Source organism: Antrostomus carolinensis, unplaced genomic scaffold (assembly GCF_000700745.2).
Source record: "Antrostomus carolinensis isolate BGI_N321 unplaced genomic scaffold, ASM70074v2 scaffold21066, whole genome shotgun sequence".
Lineage (NCBI taxonomy): Eukaryota > Metazoa > Chordata > Aves > Caprimulgiformes > Caprimulgidae > Antrostomus > Antrostomus carolinensis.
Genome location: NW_010322883.1, coordinates 66,991 through 80,604, shown reverse-complemented (window position 1 = coordinate 80,604; position 13,614 = coordinate 66,991). Strand labels below are relative to the sequence as shown.

Genomic DNA, 13,614 nt, shown 5'->3' with positions numbered 1-13,614 from the left:
AGGACACCACCCACTTTAATCTTTATATTTTTGGAGAGAAACCTCTATCTGGCTCCTGCAGGGCTAGTCTTGTCTACAACCTTTCCTGTGCTCTCAGCCCTCTTCTCCATTCTGTCCCCACGGCATTTGCCAGCCCTTGCACTTATGTATTTCTTTGCCCATTCCCAAGTTCAAAACAGGTTAATGTGGGTGATGTAGAAGCGGAAGGTTCACATCTTATTTCTGTCCATCCCTAAGCTTTTTATGAACCCAGAGTGTTCACTGTAACGTCACACTGCAGTCCAATGGGCTGAGTCCCCCTTTGCAAATGCATCACAGCGCTTTTGGGATAGACTGTAAAGACAGAAGGAATAGACTTCTGATAGAATAATCTATGTGATGATAGACTGCGCTGTAAAGATCACACTAGATCCAGTCACAGCAAAGCCGATTCTCACACTGCTGCATCAGGGTTGAGAGGTTCAGACAGAGGCAGAACTGTAAAACTTTTCTGTGCATTTTATCCCTATTCTGGGTTCAATATTACCATTTCCTTGCCAGCCCAGCCCTGTGTGTAGTTCCAGGAGAAACAGAGTACCCCAGGGCACGTTTGCTCACAGTGTGTTTAGTGCTCTTGACTGTGCCTGTTGAGTGTGCCATCAGTCTCCTGTGTTGTAGTTGCAGAGCATCTACATGAATTTTCTTGTAATAGAAATGGTCATATAAAAAGCAACCACTTTGGTGCATCAGCAGCTCCCCACAGTGCAGGGCAACAACATAGGAACTATTTTCCCTTGGGAGGTTGGACTAGATGACCTTTAAAGGTTCCTTCCAACCCAAACTATTCTATAATTCCCAGTATGCCTTTCTAGGTCTGACCTTTGACATTAGGCAGAGCCAGGCTGAGATGAGGATTGCAAAAGACTATTGTGTCATCCTGCTGGCACATGCCGCTCCAGCCTTCCTGCGCTTCCCTGTGAGTGGTGAGGCAATGGCAGGACTTTGACCTTTCCTCCAGATGGGCACATCTAGCATAGGTTTGCTGTTCTGGACTCTTGACACCTCTCCTTGCTCTAACACCCTCTCTCTTCTCCATCCCTGCATCTCCATATAAAGCTTCCAGGATAGCCCTTCAGGATTAGCTGCAAGCCCCAGGGCTGGTCCTTGGGCCCTGCTCTCTTAATGTCAGAGCCTGTGAACAGTTTGTATATGTTTGATGGTATTTTTGTGTAAATAGCTTTGTATATATTAGCACCACTGTAGCAACAGCTCTAGGCCTGGCATTTTCCTCCAGACAGGGATTAGTGTTTATAATACATAGTCAGTTAATATAGCTGTGTAATGTGAGGACCAGTAACATATGAGGATTAAACAGGAGTGCCCCTTCCCTCCTGCGTAGCCACCACCTTGCTGGGAAAGGTGAAGTGGCTGTTAGCTGAAGTAGTTATTCTCCTGAGGTTTTTCCTGAGAGAAATGATATTCAAGTGCAGTGATGTTAGCTCCTCCATAATGTGAATTCACCCTGCACACACACACACACACACACACACACACACACATCCCCGGTGTGAATAAAGAGTCTGTCTGTATATTGTCGGGAAAATGTATTTGAACTGTGAACTGCAGTGGAGCAAATAAATACTGTGTACAGCATCAGTGTGTCATGTGAACCAGTGTTTCACCTTTGAGAGATTATGAGTTTGCTTGATTTGGGGATCGTTTGCAATATTTTTACAATGGGGAAAAGAGGACAGATTGAGAAAAACAACGGAAAAAGCAAAAGCCCAGCCAAGAATTCTTTAAGGTTGTGCAGAAGCACAGTAGAAAGAGACAAACATGAAAGTACCTCAGAATGGGAGATTTTGGGGGAAAAGGCAAGAAGGGACTACGTGGGAGTCATTACAAATAGGAAGAGGTGCAGAGAGGTGTCTGAAAGCAACACCCCATTCCTACTGCAGCAGCACTTCTAATTTGAGTGCAGGGAGGAGGTCAGCCCTGGAAATGAATAAATAGGGTGTTCTGAGATTATTACATGCAATCAATATGAGCACTGATGCCCTTCACCATAGCACTGAACCAGGGGAGGGTGCTGGAAGGTCAATGTAACACCACCCGAAGTGGCCCAGCACTGCAATTTGCCAGCTGGATGGCACTGACTATCTATTCCTGGGTGCAATACTGCTGGGATTAGGAAAACTGCCTCACATCTGTCTGAAAGAACTTGGAAACAGCTGGCACCATCAACATGTCCCTCCCTTTCATCGTTCCCAGCTGAGGACACCCAGTGATCAGGAAGGACCCACCCTGCTACTGTTGGCACTGCTGTTGCCCTGGCCCAGTGCCCACCTTCTCTTCAAACTCCCTGAATGGTAAAGGAAGGAAGAGCTCTGCAAGAACTTGCTAACAGTGGTGCTAAGTGTTTGGTTCAGAGCTCTTGCACCTCCTAAACCCCACTGCTCTGTCCCTGCATACTCATCCCTAACAGTGATCCTCCCCGATTGTCTGTCCCAAGACCTCATCCAGTTCCAGCTCTGGTTCCCGCCGTAGCACTTTTTTCTGCAGCTCAGAGTAGAAGTCAACTCCCTCAGAGACTGAGTGGAGGGGCTTGTCTTGGGGCTCGTAGTAGCTGCTTATTTGCTGCTCTACAAAGCACCGGTGATGCAGAGGTTGATCCTTGAAGCTCCCATCGTAGCCCTTGATGTGGTTCCTTTTGAACTCCAGCACCGTCTTGGTGTAGGTGTTGAGAGTGGAGACAGCAGAGGCCATGCAGCAGGTGAAAGAGGCCCAGGCCATGCTACAGGAGAGACAGAAGAACAGCACATCCTGTGAGAAGCCAAGCACGGTAAAGAATTGAACAGCATGCACCATGGTGCACCTGATTTGTCAGGCAGAAGCTGCTGGGCATGGACATGAACTAGAAAGACTAAAGCTCTTAACATTCCAGTTATTAGGGTTTATCCCACCACAAGATCTTTCTTAGATTGGTGGGGTACATACTGGTCATCCCTGTCACAGGGAAGGGAAAGATAGAGGGGAAAATAAAAAGGGAAGCAGGGAAGTCTAGTAACTGGTCAGAGCAGGACAGCAGAGCTTGGAAGCAAATTCTGTATTGCAGAGCTACTCAGTGTCTTCCTGGACATGAGGCCTGTCCATGAGCATAACCAGATGGCTATGCTGACATTTGATGTCCACAACTAGAACACGACACTGGAGAGTTTAAGTCTTAAGAATTGATGTGGCCATCATCAGTACAGCGTGGCAAATTAACCCTACACTTTCCATGGGCACGTGCAAAGCTCATGCAACTGCTTTTCAAGTCAGTTGTGGCATATCAGCTGTGGTTGGCTTCTTTAGCCTTTAGAGAAATGAACACTGAGCCACCTGTTTTTTGCAGTTGCTCTTCATGGCTACAGTGTCCACATCTTTAAGCATGGGTCTAGGACTGACACTGCAGGAAGAGGCCCTTTGGACATTGGTTAGCAAAAATGCCAAACCAGCATCCAGCTTATTTAAACTGCAGAAAAACAAGGCATGCTTGAGAGCATCATCACAGGTGTGACATTGGCCTCTGCACACAGGGAAGAGCTGAGACCAAACAGGGCAAACCAGCATAGGGGCAAACCTGATTAGTCATCAGGGTTGAAGGCACTTGTTTAGGTGTGACCACATTGCTTTGCCAGTCCTGGGTAGCTACTCATTTAAGTAACTCAGCAACTATTTGTTAAACCAGGGGATGAGGCAAAGACGGGTTATTAGCAGTAGGAGAACCATGGTACACCTGTCTTTGCAAACACGGAAGATCAAGAGGGGAGGATGTGAATTTTTACAGTATAGCGTGGCTGAAGCCCAAAAAGCTGGGGAGGTGAAGATGGCTTCAGAGTTTACATACTAGAAAGCCCAACCGTAGTCCCATGAGTGTGGTCTCCAGTCCTCTGGTCCCAGATTAACTGTTGCCTGGAAGACTTGAGTGTACATCATGTGTGCCACCATCCCAAGGAGACCTGGACGCAAAAGACAAGAAAGCAAAGAAGTTACAGGAGGAGCCAGAGCTGCATACTTTAGCCTTGTGTGGGAGAGGAGGCTCTCCTGCTGCTGTGGTTCCAAGCCTGCAGTAACACACTTACCTGACAGCACAGAGGAGACAGCAGCAAAGGCATTGAGCTTCAGCCCACAGACAGGATTGCCAGTATGCAGCATTTCCACCATCAGGAGGATGAAGCTGATGAGCAGCAAACTGATGTACAACATCTCTGATCCCAGCGACAGCCACAGGATTCCTGTCAGGAACCAGAGACTCCTCATATCAGTACAGAATGGCTTGTTCAAAAGAGAGTATGGGCAATTTGGGAAACTAACTTATAACAATTCCCTCTTCCCAATCCAACCCTGAAAAGATGTTGTTTGGAAAGAAGGAAAACAACAAACACCCAAAAGCAATCCCCCAAGCCCGTGAGCAAGGGCTCAAAGGATGCTGAAAGGGATAGAGAGTCTGTCTCAGAAGATGACTTGACTGGTCTGGCACTGCACAAGCTGAGAGGAACTAAAACAGTTGTCTGAAAACATTTTTCATAAAAAGCAAAGAAGCCATGGGGAAAAAGGCAGGGGGAAAGCTGCTGAGTACTAGCACAAGACCTAGTGGTCATAGGTTGGCTGTGAACACATCTGAGCTGGATGTTAGAAGGTTCTTACCCATTAGTGTAGTGTTGTTCAGAATAGGTTTCTAATCACAACAATGGAAGCAAATTACTTTTAACCTGGGACTCAAATAATTAAGAAAAGAACTGTATAGTTTGTCCACGGTGGTGGCTGGGACCTGGCCTCTGGAATTCAGGAGGCCCCTTGCAAGCCTACATTCCTTGGGGTGGACATCCAGCTAGTGCAATAACATACACCACCCACCCTGCTGCTTGAGCAGAGTACAGGTACTTTCATGCTGGGATTATCAGTGGGACTTAAATGATGCCACAGTCCTCAGCTGAGTTCACTGTGCGGTAGAACTTGGAGGAGAATGAGAAAAGGCACTCTGTAAGCACAGAATGGTTTGGGTTGGAAGGGACCTTAAAGATCATCTAGTTCCAACCCCCCTGCCATCAGCAGGGACACCTTCCACTAGACCAGGTTGCTCAAAGCCTCATCCAGCCTGGCCTTGAACACTTCCAGGGAGGGGGCATCCACAACTTCCTTGGGCAACCTGTTCCAGTGTCTGACCACCCTCACAGTGAAGAACTTCTTCCTAATATCTAATCTAAACCTCCCCTCTTTCAGTGTAAACCCATTTCCCCTTGTCTTGTCATTGACTGTCATTGTGAAAAGTCCCTCCCCAGCTTTCTTGTAGCCCCTTCAGGTACTGGAAGGCCACTATAAGGTCTCCCCAGAGCCTTCTCTTCTCCAGGTTGAACAGCCCCAACTCTCTCAGCCTGTCCTCATAGGAGAGGTGCTCCAGCCCTCAGATCATCCTTGTGGCCTCCTCTGGACTCATTCTAACAGGTTCATGTCTTTTTTGTGTTGGGCTGTGGTAGAGTGCAGGATTCACTGAGGAAGAAATATGAATCTGACAAATGAAGCAGCACTGTGAACACTATTAGCAATTATTAATGGCTGTAGAGGAGACATTCAACTGGTGAAAAGGCATGTGAAGAAAACCCTCATTAATGTGGCACTGACTTGACTCCTTAACATCATTAGTGCCACAGAGTCACCCAGCTCTTTAGCAGAAACTGATGAGCTACATCCCCTGCTTAAAGGAGCTGGCTTGCTTGCAGCAGCACCATCTGGGAGACTGTTTCCTTAGAGGTCAGACTACCAAAAGTGTCCTGGAGGCTGCAGGCACCACACATGCACAGAGGTCTCTTGCATCATTTTGCAAGTCCAGGCTCCCTGCGCATGCTGTGGAATCTGGTTTTGTAATCCTACCTATGTAATGTAAAGCTGCTCTGCATACACCCAGCTCAGCCAGCTCAGCCTGCAATTAGCAGTCACACCACTGTCTCCAGTGCTGGCCCAACTATATAATGGCAGCTGTGCTGGAGGCCAAGGTCTTCTTAAGATGATGCTATGTGCAGGGAGGGGCGAAAGCAGATGATAGAGCTGTTAAAACCACAATGTCACTATGAGTGTCATGCTTAAGCTCACAGTGATGTTCCAATTAATTTGTAGGAGCTCAGTGTCTTACAGAACATGGCCTTTCTATCAAAGTTGGGCTGCAATTAGACAACGAGAAGTAGGAGGAGTGTGAGCTTAAGCTTACAGTGATATTCTAATTAATTTGTAGGAGCTTAATGTCTTACAGAACATGGCCTTTCTATCAATGTTGGGCTGCAATTAGACACGGAGCAGTAGGAGGAATGTGAGGAGGGACAGACAGAAAGATGTACAAAGACACGTAATTTGGTTGCATAAACTTATTTTCTTAGGAAAACAGTCTATAAGGAAGACATTGGAAGTAACAGAGCCAGAGGCTTGGGCAGGGAGTGAAGTACAAGAAGGTGAGAAAGCAGAACAATGCGTTGCAGAACAAATACTCCCTGTGAAGTGAGCATTTTGCAGCAAACACAAGAGTCATTCTGTAAATGCAGTTAAGTCATTCATTTTATGACAAAGTTGAAATCTATGTGACTTCAAAATTATTTGCAACACCAGCATTCCTTGAATTGTATGAATACTGTTTCCCAAAAGAACAAGCAGGGGAGGTGTTTCTACCCTGCTGTTGTGCCAAGAGTGACCCAGGTTAATCTGCAAAGCGATGCCACTGCCTGCCACTCGTATTGGAGCCCTCACGTGGGAATGCGCATCGCTTTATAGAAGCAGGTCAGCAGTCTTTGCCAGTGGTTTTTTTTGCAGGTCCCCCAACCCAAGGAGGTTCACTGGGCAGCTACAGTGAGGTATGGGAATTTGCTCTTACCTCTCTCTGCTGGTGGTGAAAGCTCAATAAAGCTACGGCATTTCTCTTCTAAAACACAAAAACAAAGGTATTAGTTTGCAAAACAATGCAGGGTACGTAGGGAAAAGAAAATCTCTTCCTCTCACACTCTTTTCACTGCATAGCTCCAGTCATCCCTGTGTCTACCCATCATATCTTCTCACCTCTGCTCTCTTTCTGACCATCTTTCCAGACCTTCACTGGAGCAAGGTAAGGGAAGGCAATGTCTGCCTGGAAAACTAGAAGTGGCCTTTCCAGAAAAAAACTTCAGTAATCTGTAAATCTTACAAGCCTCTGGTGAATACAAAAGTTTGTTGCTACTCATTCACAACATTACTGTGGTTCAGACCTATTAAGGGTGTAGCTTATAACAGACTGCAGACCCACCACTTCTGCTGAGGACATGGATTCCCACTCAACCCAGGTTCATCAGAACAGTTCTAGCAGTTCTAGCACTGCTTCCCAAAGAAGAAACCAAAAAACCCCAAAACATCCCAAGTGAAATGCTGCATTGAGAGAGATGTGAGTTACTCTTCTGTGGCAGAGAATCACACAGAAATATGGTCTTCTGTCCTCACATTCTATGCATGCTGTTTGGACAGATGATGTTCATGTTTGCTTTGGCTTTTTATGTTGGCCAGGTGCAAACTATTCTCACCTGAGGGTCTATCATTATTATCTGTAAGTCTCTTACTGCATACTGCATTACTGGATTTGAGGGTCTTCTCTACTTGGCACAGTATTTTCTCCCAGTAGTATCAGCCTGCTGCTTTTCATATAAGAATCTCATGTTCTTAATTTCTATCCCCAGTTCTAATCTCTGCCGATCTCCTGTATTACTTTTGTCATCCACAGCTCTCAGGACACTGCCCAGTTTAGTGCCATCTGCAGTCTTCATTAACTTGCGGTTTGCTACTTCACCTAGAACTTTAATGAGGTTATTCAGTAATGGCTCATCTAAACTGATCCTGAGATTAACCTGAATAATGAAATCTTTCTCCATCTTAACTAAACTCCTTTTGCTCATAGCAGCCCCTTTTTTGTTGTTGTTGTTTATGTGCTTGCTTCAAAGACCCACAGCAGTGGGTGGATTGTATTTGGTTTACAGGAAGCAGGGGACTGAGACTGTGTGCTCTACCCCATGCTCTGCTACAATCCAGATGTAATACACTCTTTGCATTCCTTCAGGAATTGAGGTTATTCCAGGACTGCCTGGTGGCCAGACAAGTCTTTCAGAGAAAACTGTCAAGGGATGTAGGACCATTCCCACAAGCACCATGGAAACACATCCCAGCCCAAACCAGTCCCAAATAAACATATCTCCTTCTGCAGCATGTCTGGAAATGCTCATAATGGAACAGCCCTCTCGTTAGGACATGACAACCTTACTGGTACCACCCCTCTTCTGTCTGCTTTTATTCTTCAGTTCATTATTTTCAAACTCTGCTGACAACAGTTAAGAAAATGAGAAACGACACGACAGTGACTTAGTTAAAGAAAGTGAGATGTTTGTGCTTGGGGAGAGCTGAAGGGAGGGCAGTCGGCTCAGGAGAATGAGCCTTCATTAGTATATCTTTAGATACAAATCTCCCTGTTGGCCACCTTCCGGATTAGTTCTGATCCTTGATGTGTGTGCAAGGCTGTAAAGAGCATCTGTTCACTGCAGAGCATCCACCTGGCATGGCACAGGTTTCAGCAGAAGGACTTCAGCAGGGCTGGGCAGAAGCAACTCAAGGGTGAAGAGAGGCACCCGAGAGGTCTAGGATAGGCTGAATGACCAGCCCCAGGCTCCAGGGTTTACAGTGCCAGTCCCACGTGGTCAAAAATCACAAGTGAAACTTGTCACAATATCACAAAAACAACTAAAAACATTACAATACTGCAGCTCTAATCCACAGGTCAATTTGCCTCCTCGCTTTAGTTCCTCTGGGTTCAGATCCTCCAAGTTTGCTCTGTATCCTTGAGGCTATAAGGCATATAAGGATATAAGGCAGAACTTCTCTTTCTCTCTTCATTTTTTTTTAAGAAAAGCCCAGTCCCTGTTCAGTTTACAAAACCTCTAAGTTTGGTGATTTAAGGAGAACACCAATTATTGCAGTCCTCACAGTGTTAACAATAAACTGACAATACTGCATAAAATCACCCTGCTTAGATTTCTGAGGGGACATGCACGAATGTGCCCTGGAGAGCATGAAGTAAGCTGTGTGTAGGAATGGATGTACAGGGAAAGGGAAAAGAGGCTCACTCCAGTTCACATCAGGCTGAATGATGCTATTACAAAGTCACTGCCACCACCACCACCACTTGCACTTCACAGCCCTTGTTCCAGACCACAGGGCACACCAGAGACAACCATTCTCCCTTGCCTCCCTCTGTAAACATCCCAATGAAGGATAGAAACACAATGACCACAGCAGTGCACAGGGCCGATGCCATCTAGGAAAATGAAGGAGGCTTTTCTCCCAGCCTCCCACCTTTCATTTCCAAACTTTTGCAGAGTAAATACAAGGGAAGAAGTTGTGGGTGCCTGAGCAAGCCACTACCTGGCCCTTCCATGCTCTCTTCACAGGAAAGCCACATCCCCGTGTGGAAGTATCTGAAGGCAAAGCGGTCATCCCCAGTCTCCCAGCTGTAGTGCACCACATCCTGGGATGAAACATTGCTAGCACCTGCATCAGGTGGCATGGGGACACTGATGCATTTGGTGGCTTTGCTCTTTCCACACAAAGGTTTGGGCACTTTCTGGGTCCCAGTGCACCAGTAGCTGCCAAGCAAGGCAGTGGTAGAGAGGCTGAGAGCCAGCAGGTTCAGGATGACAGCCAGGAAAGCACGGCGCCATGGCAATCCCTTCAGCAGCTCCATCTAGAACACATAAACAGGAGGGACTGTCACACCAACCATTTGACCCACCTAACCTTATGAATACAAGTTCTTTGCAGTGCGCACCTCTGGGGAAGGGATATGAGCATTCTGCCCTCCTCACAACATCCCAACAGCTCACCCAGCATGGAAGAACCATTTCCTGAAAGCCAGGGCACCTTGAACCATTTCTGAATACCTCTACTGGGGAAAAGAAGGTGACCCAATAGACATAGCAGGACTGAGTGCACTGGAGTGTGCGAGCACATAAGCAAATGAAAGGGACATCATATTCACTCCATCTAAGAGACAGTAGGGAAAAGCTGTTAAACAACCTCCCTAAACACCATGTGTGGCCTTTAGATGGGGCATGATAGATGGTCTAATGACAATGACTAAATGACAATTTTTGCTACCAAGTGTCCCAAAACACTTTTTCAAGAAGTTCATTACTGTACCTAGGGAGGTAGGGAGCGTATTGATTTCACTGTGGTGAAAGGCAGGGAAATGTGGATCACTGAAGGTCACACATCAAAGCAGTGACTTGCTCAGGAGAGACACCCAGTTATCCAGTCCTGACAGCTCAAGTTCAAGCCCCAGAGCAGCACCTCCCACCTGAGCAGACACTGCTATGCACATCAGAAATTTGTTAGGGTAGTAGGATGACAGTGTCTCTGCTCTCACACAAAGTGCCAAACATTTGGGGTTTTTTTAAGAGCAAACATTGCCACAAACACTCTTCTCAGTTTCATCTCATTAGAAAAAGTAATTCAGAAAGCAGTTTGTGTACCAGGGTTCTGTGGTCTTTCTCACTCAGATGAAAGCTTAAGATTTTACGGTTCCTGCAAAACCCTGCACTGACTTCTGAGAACCTCAACTTATCACTCCATGGATTGATTAGATGTCATCTACCCACACATCAACTTTCATGCAATCAACGCATGCTTCATCCCACATGGCACTCCCTATGTTTGGCACAACTTCATCCAGATACTCCTACCCTTTCCTATTTATGACTCTCAAAATCTATTTGGCCATGAATAGCTTCAGTTTGTACAGACATTGCCTGCTGCCGGTCCTCTTCACGTAACTTCAGTTGACTCACACAATGTTGAACATGTGAGAAAGGCCCGGCATACTGTGGACACTACTATAAATAAACGATACGAGACTGAGCTTTGTATTGTTTGTGACTGCACCACAGCCAAAAGGGGTGCAGTTAGAAGCATTTGTTCTCGTAACCAGCAAACTCGGAAATGCGGTCAGTAAAGATGGTGCTGAAGCTCCTCTTGGAAAGCAGGAGTTGATTAGCATCTCATCACACTGAGAAAACAGTGCCTGATCCAGAACAGCCTCTTCGAAGGCAAGAAAATACCCAGCTCTCAAAAAATTCCTGTATTATCTTATGCTCTGGCTTCTTTTGTTCCCTAGAGAATTTCTTTCTTACAGCAATGGAGATGCTGCACCCTGGAGAGGGTAGTGTTTCAGTGATACCGTAACTAATGACTTCCATGTTCTGAAGGCATATTGGATGTCACCATCTTCACAGAGCAGATACTTGCTAGGAACACTTAATTATGTGAAAGTTTCTGGCTAAGGTTGGTGGCAAGTTCCTCACTGAAAGTTTTTTCAGTGGAAAATTTGGCTTATGACTGAAAAGGAAATTATAGATAAAATTGCTCTCCTCAAAACCATGATTTTTCATCTGAAAATAGAAAGCTTCAGCACACAAAGTCTTTCAGATTTTCATTAATGCTTGATTATAAGATTTTATGTCATCAGGTTTTGGGTTGCTCATGCTTTTATTTAAAAAAAGAGAAATCTTTCCAGTCATAATATTGACAAAAATAATTTTTCTAATTTACAATATTGGGCAAAAAATATTCTCTCCAGTTGATTTGTGATAGTAGTTGAAAGGCCATATAATTTCAGAACAAGTGATAAGGAAAAAAAAAAAATAAACAAATGTGTCAGAAGACGGAACTGGATCAAGGATGCAGAAGACATAGGTAATGAGAAGCAAATCTGAACTATTCCTTCATGAGAACATTGTCAGAAAAATTTCCCTCCAAAAAATCCGAGTACTTACTGACAACAACTGACCATAGTAACTAGATAGCCCCAAAACCAAAAGGAAAGAGAGTTGAATTTACCTTGCAGCAAGTCCTCGAAGTCCTGTTAATTTGGATGAGCAATACAGAAATGGTACTCACACTTTGTCTGCTGTTTTGCTCGTCTCTAAATTCTCCAAGAAACCCAATTGCTTCAAAAGCCCTTTCTCCTTTGTCTCCTCCCTTCGTCCCTTGCGGCCCCCCACCCCCCTCCAGTGATTATTAAATACTTTCCCTCCAGCCAGCAGCTGTTTTGTGGAAAGTGGTCATTTTATAATCCACAATGCAATCACAGCACAGCTGTTCTGGGAGATTATATGGGAAGTGATTGATGCTGCAGGCTGGGATTAAGTGCAAAAGGGTGATCTGTATTGACTGAGTAGGAAGTTTCCGTAAAACACAGAAAGATCTCGGTCATCTCCATGCATTGGCTGTTTGGGAGCTCGTATGGAGTGAGTGTCCCTCATAGTGGCAGCTTTTACCAAGGCATGAAGTTCACCAGGAATCTCAGCTCCCAGCAGCTTCGGATAGGATGAATTTGGGAGGAATCACACAGAATCACAGAATGTTAGGGATTGGAAGGGTCCTCGAAAGATCATCTAGTCCAACACCCAAGGAGAGACAGAAGGATTTACTCTCACCCCAGTTGCCCTCTGAGCTCTTGTCCTGAAAGTTTAAAGGTTCCCACAATACCTGGGAGTGCTGATATATCTCATTTGGTATCAGAACAATGAAAAATAAGAATAGGATCAACTCTCATGAGAAGAAACTGTCACTAGAAGGCATGGAGCAGCGTGGCATTGGATGCAACTGCAAGGGAGAGGAGCATCCCAAAAGTATGCACCCCGTCTTCCCCATACAGGCTTTGCTCAGTGCCAAGCAGGTGAGGCTCCCACCACCACTGGGAGGATGGGAGGGACTGAGGCAGATTCCTTGCATGCCTGCCCTGCTGCTCTGCCAGGACAGAGGAAACCGGTGGTCCAGCTGCTCTCATCCCCCTGCTTCCAACACCAGAGCCCAGAGGCTGGGGCCAGGTGTACCAGCAGCTCTGGGTGACAGCACAGCCTGTCACAGCCCCTGCACAGCACAGGCAGCAGACAGGGACCACAGGTCCATGGTCCTGGTCCCATACGCAGGCTGTGCTGTCACAGGCTCCTGACCCTTCCTGCCCTGAGCAGAAGGGTCACTAGCTCTGCAGTTATTTTAATCCTAGTCACTGTATAAGCTCCTCTAATATAGATAATAATTTCTAAGATGGGCTAACTGAAAGCAATGCTAAATGCTTCTGTGCTCCATGGACTGTCTTTAGGTTTTTTGATTAATAAAAAGGTTCTGTTTGACACAGATGTATCACATTTATTACAATAGGTGAATAAGAGCTGATGCTGCTTAAAAGGTGAGTGGTAATTTTTATTTGTATTCATTGTTCAGTCTCTCTGCATCTGGACACCTTAAATTTGGCTTCTAAATGCTCAGTAAAAAACAGCATGATTTTCAAGCTCAAGAATAGATAAAGTCCAGCTCTATACTGATAATTCTTAATGTTAGCATGTTCCTAATTTTAAACTTGATGAGTCTCATTAAAATACAGGATGCTATGTCATTTTCTAAATCTGGGATCATGGCATATATATTGATGAAATATATGGATTTATATGGGTAAGAATTCAGATTTTAAAATAAATTTATCAGAAATATGCTATGGTTTCAAAAATATACATATATCAGATTTAGTATTCTGATTAA

General features: G+C 45.4%; 1 protein-coding gene across 1 annotated transcript; it reads right to left on the bottom strand.

The window, feature by feature from the left end:
- Positions 1-2,457: 2,457 nt before the first annotated feature.
- GSG1 (germ cell associated 1) lies at positions 2,458-9,929 on the bottom strand. Its single transcript, XM_029085565.1, has 6 exons — positions 9,900-9,929; positions 9,442-9,760; positions 6,881-6,928; positions 4,104-4,256; positions 3,869-3,980; positions 2,458-2,773 (listed from the first exon to the last, which is right to left on the bottom strand). Exons 1-6 carry the CDS (start codon positions 9,915-9,917, stop codon positions 2,458-2,460), a joined length of 966 nt encoding a protein of 321 aa, XP_028941398.1. The 5' UTR covers positions 9,918-9,929.
- Between the last annotated feature and the right edge of the window lie 3,685 nt (positions 9,930-13,614).

Bases quoted from the DNA above. Each gene is read 5' to 3' on its own strand.
- GSG1 (XM_029085565.1), bottom strand. The intron at 4,257-6,880 runs GTAAGAGCAAAT...GGTTCCTGACAG, and splicing joins TTCACCACCAGCAGAGAGAG to GAATCCTGTGGCTGTCGCTG. The intron at 2,774-3,868 runs GTATGTAAACTC...TCTCTCCTGTAG, and splicing joins GACTACGGTTGGGCTTTCTA to CATGGCCTGGGCCTCTTTCA.